This window comes from Theropithecus gelada, chromosome 1, assembly GCF_003255815.1.
Source record: "Theropithecus gelada isolate Dixy chromosome 1, Tgel_1.0, whole genome shotgun sequence".
Classification (NCBI taxonomy): domain Eukaryota; kingdom Metazoa; phylum Chordata; class Mammalia; order Primates; family Cercopithecidae; genus Theropithecus; species Theropithecus gelada.
This window is the reverse complement of record NC_037668.1, coordinates 30,079,686-30,089,267: the sequence shown is the minus strand read 5'-3', so window position 1 is coordinate 30,089,267 and position 9,582 is coordinate 30,079,686. Positions and strand designations below refer to the sequence as shown.

Here is a 9,582-nt window from a genome sequence, read left to right as displayed (position 1 = left end):
GGCCACACCGCACACTCTCAGGTTCACACTCACGGCTCACGGCCACACCACACACGCTCAGGTTCACGCTCACGGCTCATGGACACACCACATGCTCTCAGGCTCACACGGCCACACCACACACAGTCTCAGGGGCACGCTCACAGCTTGGTCCTGCCTCTGCCTCGCCCCAAACCCACCCCAGCCTGTGGTCACAGTCCCAGGAACCAGGAGGAGCAGGTGCTCTGAGGTCTCTGCTAACCATGCCTAGCAGCTCTTCCAGGGTTTGTGGCCCCAGGAGACGCAGACACGCAGGCTGGACAGGAATACCTGCCACACTGCCTGGGCCTGGGGCCACCAATACCTGATCCTCAGGAGGACACAGGGCCCGTCTCCCAGACGGACTCGTCTCCTGGGCCTCTGAACCCACCTGAGATGTGGGTGTGGCTTGCAGACCTCATCCTTCAGCAGAGAAGGACATGCTGGACCTGGGGCCGGGGCTGAGGGCTATGTTCTGAGACGGCAAAACCCTCATGTCTTTAGAGCATGGACCCGGGCCCTGAGCTGGGTCCATTGCTGGCCTGAGTGGCGTGTGCTTTAGGGTAGGGTTGGCCTAGATGGGCTCCTGGCCTCCTGTGGCTCTGTGCTGGGGTCGGAAGGAGCAAGGCCCCCAAGCATGGCGAACACGCCTGTGTCTCCGGGTTGGGAAGTCCCCTCCCCAGCATCTCAGAGCACACCCAGCAGCCATCGCCAACTTTCCTGAGCCCCAGGCCAGCAGCCCCGGCCCGTCCTGGCCCAGGCAGGTGGAGGTGAGTGGGGAGGTCCTGGCCCAGGCAGGTGGAGGTGAGTGGGGAGCAGGAGCACCTGCTGCCAGCTTGAGCCTCTGCCCTGTGTGGGAGCCCCAGGGCCTGTGCTGACTCCCGAGGAAGGAACAAGGCTGAGAGTCCCCTGGTCCCCCGGCTTTCAGGGGCAACTGGAATCGGAGGGCGTTTCTGCAGGGCCTGGCCTGGGCCAGATCCTGTAACGCTCCCAACATCCGAGCTCCTGCGAGAAGCTGAGGCCGGGGCAGGTGGTCACTTTCCCAGACCCTGCAGCCAGATGTCCAGGCATGGCTGAGCCTGCAGGGATGACCCAAGGCCAAGTGCAGAGCCTTCGGCACCCACAGCCGGTCCGTGAGACTCAGGCATGTTCAGGGAGCAGCGAGTCTGCCGTGCGCCGGTGGCTCTGGGAGCCAGGCGAGGAGGCAAGAAGCCAGGGCCGCCATCCTTCCTGCCCGCTCAGCGGTGTCTGTCTGCAGGGGCTCCGCGCGTGGCCGCCTCCCTCTTCCTGGGCACCTTCTTCATCAGCTCCGGACTCATCCTCTCTGTAGCTGGGTTCTTCTACCTCAAGCGCTCCAGTAAACTCCCCAGGGTCTTCTACAGAAGCAGCAAAGGTATCTCCTGGACCAGCGCGTGCCCCACAGGAGGCCACAGGCAGGCGGGACCCAGCTGTGGGGATGGGGTGCCCCAGGGTCTGCCACGTGGCTTTTGGGTCCCGTGAGAAGAGCCGTCACTTCCTGGAAACGGCTGTGTGTGGATTTGATGGTCGAAGCACCAAGGGGCCTTCCTCGGGCCCAGAGCCTCCGCTGGAACGCTCTTCCGGCAGAGGCGGCTCCCGGGGCCCTCAGGGCATGACGAGGGGCGAGTGGAGCGGGGCCAGGTGGCTCTCGGCAGCTTGGACTCGCCAGGACTCCTTTGGCAGCCACGGCCCCTCCCTCCCCTCTCCTGGGGTCAGGGCCGGCCAGGCTGGTGCAGGGCCCACACCCCAGCCTACACCATGCTGTACACATGGTCACCCCAGGCCTGGGCACTGACCCCTCCCACCGAGAGACCTTGTGGTGACTGTGGTGCCTTCAGGTGGGGGCGAGTTCTGAGCAGGGTCCATGGTACCTGCCCTCATTGTCCCAGGCCGGCCCTCACGGGGTCCCTGCCAGGCAGATGGTCCAGCCGGCAGATCGGACCCCGAGGTGAGCACTTGGCCAGACTGTCATAGCCGAGCTGGGGCCTCCTCCCAGGTCTCTGGACAACCCCACCTGGCTGCTGTGAGACCCCTGTCCACCCCTCTCAACCTCTCTTGGGGTCCCAGGGCTCAGCCTCCAGTCAGGAGCCCGCTGCCAAGGGCTGCTGCACAGCCAGGCACCGAGAGGCCCCGGCCTGCTCAGCATCTCTGCCTGTGGGCATCCTCGGAGCAGGGCAGGGCTCAGGGCTTGGTCAGCCCTGGTGGCCACGGGACAAGGAGAAGTCAGGTTGACCACGATGCCACGGCACCGCCACCGTGGGGGCGCCATGGAGGCAGAAGCCCATGGCCCTGGGGCTCCTCCTGGGAGGGTGGGAGGGCAGCCCTTCCCCTGGGACCCTGGAGCCTAGGGAAGCGCTTCTCATGAGGGTGACTCGTCCCCTGTGATGAGGCGGGAAGGTGGGTCTGGGGAGAGGGGACTCGCCTGGGGTACTAGGGAGGCCCCCGCACCCCTGAGTTCCCTGGGGGAATGTGGCACCGCGGGGAGAGGTGGGGTGAGACCAGCCTGACCCCACAGCCCCGGGGGCCTCTGCTGCTCCGCGGACTCTGCACTGGGCTGATGCTGAGGCAGCTCCTTGGCTCCAGGATGACGTCCGCTTTCTTCCCCACAGCCCCAGCCCTGCAGCCTGGCGAAGCCGTAAGTAACCCGTGTCATCTGGGCTGAGCGTCCCCGGCCGCGTGTGTCTGTGCCGGGCCATCCCAAGTCCTCACTCTGCCTTTCTCTCCTTTTCAAGGCTGCAATGATCCCCCCGCCACAGTCCTCAGGTAACAGCAGCATCCTCCTGTGGGGTTTCCCATCTCTAGGCCAGACCCAAGGTGCTCGTGGGTGTGTCCCCAAACAAATGGGTTTGCCTGGCTCTGGATCTCGGCCGCCCCTGCCCAGGTCCCCAGAGAGACCCACGAGGCTGGGCCGGGGCCGGATTTGGCTGGCACCCCCTGCTCCGGATCTCAGCCAGATTTGGCCAACATACCCTGTCCGCCCCCTTTGATCCCCAGGACTTCCATGCCCTTTCCTGTTCCTGAGACGTGGGGTCTGCAGGAAAGGAGGACCCACCACAGGGCAGACCCCCAATGCCTGCCCCTCCTTCAAGTCCAGCTCTGCCCAAGGACGGACGCAGCCGGCCTCCGCCAGGCCCTCCTGAGCAGCCGTCGCTTCAGTGGCGCTGGGTCAGGTGGACCCAAGGGTCAGCCTGGTTAGGACCCATTTTATAGGCGGGGCCACAGACACAGAGGCTGAGTGACTGGCCCACAGCCACAGAGCTCCAAGGCCATGAGCAGGGCTCACCCAGCCTCCATCCCCCTGTGCACAGGTCTCTCATGGGGGCAGGTGACAGTGCCTTAGGGGACAGACAGTTCTCCATCAAGGCTGGACCTGCCCCATCCCTAAAGCAGCTGTGTCTGCAAGGGCCCAGCAGACCACAGGGTGCCCAAGTGCCCCGGGCCTGCCAGCTTCAACAGCAGACCTTTAATCTGACTGTCCTAGAGTTCAGAGTCCAAAACCAAGGGGCAGGTGAGGCCACATGCTTCCCGAGGCTCCAGGGGAGGACCCTGCCTACCTCCCCAGCCCCTGCCGGCTCAGGCATCTGGCTGCGTTGCCCGTCTCTGCCCCCTGGTCCCACGGTGTCTCCCCCGCCTCTGCGTCTTCTCTCTCCGCCTCCCTCTCAGGTGGGCACTGGCCATTGATTCAGGGCCTGCCCCAGGAACCCTGGGTGATCACGCCTGAGACCCTGACGTTAACCCCTTGCAAAGCCCCTTCTAAATAGGGTCACATTTGAGGTCTCGGGGCTAGGGCCTGCTTATCGCCTCGAGGTACATGGTGCTCTATGACCCACATCTTTGTCTTCAGGGATAGCCTGGCCCTCGTCCCGGCCCCGGGGCCCAGGGTGTGAATGAGAGGATGCAGCGGCGCAGGAGGAAGCCGTCCCTTTCCCAAGCCGGAGCTCTGAGGGCACCTTCGGGGCAGGGGGCATCTGGGTTCCCATCTGGTCAGCGTAAACAGCCCCGGGCGCCTGTGCCATGCCCGCTCCCGAGAGCCTCCGGTAGGGGCTGAGGCCTGCACTGTCCCTGCTGTCCAGGTCCCACTCTGACCCTGCCTGTCTCTGACCCATTTCAGTACGGAAGCCGCGCTACGTCAGGCGGGAGCGGCCCCTGGACAGGGCCATGGACCCCGCTGCCTTCTCCTCGGCGGAGGCCCGTATCAGCAACGTCTGACCTGGAGGCCGAGACCACACCATGCGCTTGGCAGCAGTGACCCGGAGGCTGACCCCTTGGCGGGAGCCCGGCACAAAGGGTTGGCATCGCCCAGCGCCCGGGACAGGCCTGGGCATAGCCCTGGCTCTGAGTCTCTCTGTCTCCCAGTGACAGACACCGAGGGGTCCCGGGCTGCCTGAGGCTCCTTCACACCACAGCCGTCGGCTTTATGGGACCAGGAGCAGGCATCCGTGAGACCTCAGAGCATCAGATCGAGGCCCTGGGGGGTCTGGGCCCCCCAGGAAACATGATGAGGCCCCAGCACCTGCAGCCGAGATGCAGGCCTGGCTCAGGCAGCCAAAGCTGGTGTGATCTACGGGGCAGGCACCGCTCTGCCTAGAAAAGCCAGGGGCTCTGCTGCGATGCCCTCCGGAGCCCACGATGGGCAGGACTCCTCCAGCACCACCGCACCAAGACCCCTGAGAACAGTGAGGCTTGTCCTCGTGCCATTGCAGCCGATGCTGGGCCAGTGGGGAGGACGCAGCCTGGGAACCAGCTGCCTGAGACTGGGGCTCCTCTGGGCTGTCCTCCCGTGTGGCAGAGACCCCAGGCACACAGCCACCCATTTCCGGGGATGCAGGATAGCTTCCTCTTCATCTCGTTCTGTATCGAAGCAGAAATTCACGTGCAGGAAAGTCCTCCAGAGCTCTGCAGCCCTGCTCGGACCCCCTGGTCCCCCGGGCCTGGACCCCGGGCCTGGCTGATCCCTGCCCACGCGGGGCAGCCCACATCTAACCCCCACAAGTCACCGCCTCGCTGGACCTGCCAGGCGACCCTGGCGCTGTCTGAGTCCCGGGGTCCCTCCGGGGTTCCTGGGAGAAAGGCGCGTTTGTGGCCGCCCCCTGCACGCCAGGCTCGGGCTCCACTGTGGTCTCAGATGCACTGTTTGCTTTAGCATCGGGCCCCCATCTGAGGGGCGGCCTGGCCTTCGGGGCCCCACGCTCCTCTGTGAAGTCCCCTGTGGGTGTCGCCATGGTCCCCGGGACCTGGGCCAGCGGGAACGTGGGGGCGCTGGTGCTGATATAAAGTCAGCGTTCCGAGCTGCCCTCTCCCGTAGCATCCTCTGTTCTCTAAGTGCAGGTCGGGGAGCAAAGCCCCCGCCAGGCTGGCCCACGCACTCACCACCGTGTGCTGGGGGCCAGGAGGCGGGACGGGGGTGGAGGAGAGTTGAGCCCCCACCTGCTGCCTGGTTGGGGCCCTGAGAGCTACGAGCACAGGGTGCCCCCACCCCCCGCACCCGCACATTTTCTGCCACAGGCCTATTCCCTGAATACAACCTGTGCAGGTGGGACCTGCGGCCCCCGACCCCCCAGCTCGGACCTGAGGTGGGACAGAGTGCGGACGTGCGTTTCCATGGGCCGGCCGGGCTGCATGGGGCTGTGGACATGGGCCCGGGAGGGCTGCCGTGGGCCATTAGGGGCAACAGTGGGGGCGTGTTTGCTGATGGTGGTGGGCCTGGCCAGAGAGGGCTGAGCTGGGGCAGGACAGGCCCTGAGGGGCAGAGGGCCTGGGCATCAGGACGCCAGAACGCTGCCCCTGCTCGTAACTGTGCCCCCCACCCAGGCAGAAACGGCCCCTGCCTGGAGGGCTGTGTCTTTAGACACCTGCCTCCCTGTCCCTGAAACCCCCAGCCTGAGGTTTGCAGCCAGGGAGCGCCTGGGGGAGCATCGGCTCTGCCCTGGGCCCTGGCCCAAGAAGTGTCCTGGGGCTGGGAGGGTCACCTGGTCCTAGGGAGAAAGGGACGGACTGGACAGCCCAAGGCTACTCTGAGCCCAGCACCGGCAGCCTCACCTGACGGAGAGCGGGGTGAAGGGAAGGAGCGGGACCGAGAGGAGTGGGGTGGAGGGAAGGAGACAGGGATGGAGGTGGGGATGGAGGGAAGGAGCCGGACCGAGAGCGGGGTGGAGGGAAGGAGCGGGACCGAGAGGAGTGGGGTGGAGGGAAGGAGCCGGACCGAGGACCGAGAGCTGGGTAGAGGGAAGGAGCCAGACTGAGAGGAGCGGGGTGGAAGGAAGGAGTCCACGCCCCACTGGAAACTCCACTCCTGCATTTGCACCAGGCTGGGCGTCTGGTTTGGAGGATAAAATCAGAAACAGGCACGGACAGCAGGTTCAGCCAGGTAGGCTCTGGAGGCCGGGCCAGACACAGGCACCGTCCCAGCCCACCCTCTGAGTAGCCCCCCAGGTCCCATCTCTCAATTCTGGGTCCCCTTCCTCTCTCCCACCCAGTGGCCGAAACCAAAACCCCAGGGTCCTCCTGCCACCTCCGTATATCCCCCTCAGCTGGCTCCCCGCGTCCCCCACCTGCGCACTTGTGATTGGCCCCTGGTGGGCAGCACGCGGTCAGCCAGGACCTGTGGCAGCGAGGGACACACCCTCCTCACTAGGTATGGGAGGGACTTACTGGCTGGGCCTAGGGTTGGCTCAGCACGTCCCAGAGCCCTACTCCCCGACACCAGCCTCCCCTCTGCACATCTGGGCCCCTGGGAAAGAAGTCCAGCCCCAGAACCAACAGAGCTGCTGCATTTGAGCCAATGGCCCAGCACGGGGCAGGTGGGGCGGGGCGAGGCTGGGGGGGCCCCAGAGCAGCCCAGGCCCAGGCCCCTCCCCATGCCGGCCACACCGCGTCCCAAGGCCTGGCAGTGCCGGGTCTGACCTGTAATCCAGGGGCCTGGAGGGGAAGGAGTCCCTGAGGGGGCGTGAGGAGACCGAAAGTGAAGGAGGTGAGGGGTCAGGCGCTCACGCCAGCATGCAGGCCTCAAGCATGCGCACGTGTGATCACACACACGCCCACAGGCTCACCCAGCTGCCTGCCCACTGGCTACGATGGAGGGGACCAGGCGGGCCCACCCCATGCCCTGGACACGGCCAGCCAAGCTGCTCCGCTGCCATCCCGAGCCCCCCGAGAGCCCAGCACCCCGACCCCGGCCTGGTCTGAGCTGGGAGAGGTGGAGCTGCTGGCTCCTCTCCTACACAGGGAGGCCTGGCCTGGCCCCGAGACCACACATTCCTCCGGCCTTCCCTCACCTTCGCCGCCAGCACGAGTGTCAACTGGGAGCCCAGAGTGACCTCAGTGCCCAGATATTCCCAGGAGCTGTCGGGAGGACGTTCCCACAGCTGCAGGGGCCCAGGCGCTTCCTGGAGGCGGCATGTGACCCGAGTCACGGCCCTCAGGAAGCAGAAACCTCCAGTGAGCGCTTTCCGGGCTGGGCCTCGCAGTGGCTCCCCACAAGGAGTCCCCATAGCCTCCGCCACCCTGGACCCCCTCACAGAGCTCCCATCCCTCCCCAACTCTGAGCATCCACCCCTCCCTCTCTGAACCCCCAGCCCTCGCCCCACTCTCCGAGCATTCACCCCTCCCTGTCTGAGCTCCGACCCCCTGCTGAGCCCCCCAGGCCCCCACTGAGAGTCCTCATGGGACTGGCAGGGGTCCCGCCCTTCCTGAGCCCAAGCCCCATCATCCTCCTCCTCCACGGGGCATTGCCCGGCCTCTGCAGTCTTGATTCCCACTTCCCAGCATCCCTTGGGCTCCAGGATGCTCACGGCAGCACTGGGGGAGCCTCTGGGTCCTCACTGAGGGGTCAGCGGGCACCTGCGGGGGAGTTGCCTGAGGGCAGCCTGTGGGGTGGCCTGGCCAGCTCTCCCACTAGGGTGGGCCCCTCACTCCCAGCCCCACCCAGTGTGACACCCCCCAGGCTGGTGTGTGCGGTCCCAGCTCAGGTCCAGCCCAGGCCTCACGGCGGGGATGGGGCTGTGGCACCCAGGTCAGACCTGCCCTTGCATGAGGTCCACTGGGCTGGGGGAGAGACGCCTCAGTGAGGTGGGGAGCCAGCAGCTGGACAGCCTGGGGGTGCAGCTCTATACCAGGCCCTCGGGCAAGCAGCAGAGTGTGCAGGGGGGTGGGGGCAGCCCATGCCACTGGCTACTCCTCTGGGCCTCTCACACCCTCCATCCCAGCCCCCCAGCTCTCATCAGCTCCAGCCCTGGTCTTTGCACAGACCAGTTCTGTAGTCTGCTGGGGCATGTGGACACGGCATGTGTGTGAGAGCATGTGAACACAGCATGTGTGTGAATGTGTGGACATGGCATGTGCGAGCATGTGGACACGGCATGTGTGAGCATCTGGACATGGCATGTGAGAGCGTGTGGACATGGCACGTGTGAGAGCATGTGAACATGGCATGTGTGAGTGCGTGTGGACACAGCACGTGTGTGAATGTGTGGACACAGCATGTGTGAGCATCTGAACATGGCATGTGAATGTGGACAGCACATGTGTGAGAACGTGTGGACACAGCATGTGAGCATCTGGACACGGCACAAGTGTGAGCATGTGGACACGGCACGTGTGTGACAGCATGTGGATATGGCGTGAGTGGACATGGCACGTATGCGAGAGCATGTGGACATGGCACATGTGATAGCAAGTGGACGTGTGTGTGAGAGCATGTGGACACAGCATGTGTGAGGGTCTGGACATGGCACATGTGTGAGAGCATGTGGACATGGCATGTGTGTCTGTACATGGCATGTGTGTGAGAGAGTGTGGACACGGCAACTGTGAGAGCGTGTAGACGCATGAGAGCATGTGGACACGGCACGTGTGGGAGCGTGTGGACATGGCATATGTGAGCGTCGACATGGCATGTGTGTGAGAACGTGTGGACATGGCACATGCGGGAGTGTGTGGACATGGCATGTGTGATTGGACACAGCGTGAGATCATGTGGACATGGCACATGTGTGAGCATGTGGACACGGGATGAGTTGTGTGGCCACGAGGGGCATGTGTGTGACAGCGTGTGGACACACAGCCCATGTGTGAGAACAGCTACGTTTGTGTGTGGATGAGGCAGGTGAGCACATGGGTGGGTATAGGCAGGGAAGTGGCAGGAATGGGCTGTGAGGTGAGGCAGCCATGAGCAAAGGGCAGGGGCAGGCTGGGCATAGGTTGTGGGGGGCTCAGGGGAGGGCCCTGCTGGGAGCCCACCCAGGAGCTCGGGGGCCACAGGGACCTGGAACCCGGCGGAGCAGCTTCCAGCGGTTGCTCCAGCCTCCTGGGGCTATAGGGAGACAGGGCTTGGTCCAAGCACACACCCCAACCCAGACCCGCCCAGACAGCAGCGAATGTGCTGACCCCACGTGGCTCCGACCCTCACCCCACTCCCTGCCCTCCAGCCGCCTGGCCTGCCAAGGAGAGGATGAAGCCAGCCAATCCCTGAGGCTTGTGGCCACACCCTGGGCCAGCACGACCCACAGGGTATAAATAGACCTGCTTGGGAGCCCACACCCGGCAACT

General features: G+C 65.0%; 1 protein-coding gene across 1 annotated transcript in view; it reads left to right on the top strand.

Annotated features, from left to right (window-relative positions):
• The window catches only part of C1H1orf159 (chromosome 1 C1orf159 homolog), a 29,969-nt gene extending 25,326 nt beyond the window's left edge, over positions 1 to 4,643 (top strand). The window contains exons 5-8 of the mRNA XM_025381189.1: positions 1,277 to 1,411; positions 2,646 to 2,671; positions 2,769 to 2,799; positions 4,148 to 4,643. Of these exons, the coding sequence (XP_025236974.1) occupies positions 1,277 to 1,411; positions 2,646 to 2,671; positions 2,769 to 2,799; positions 4,148 to 4,245 (290 nt within the window). The 3' untranslated portion in view covers positions 4,246 to 4,643. The remainder of the gene's footprint in view (positions 1 to 1,276; positions 1,412 to 2,645; positions 2,672 to 2,768; positions 2,800 to 4,147) is intronic.
• The last annotated feature ends 4,939 nt before the right edge of the window (positions 4,644 to 9,582 follow it).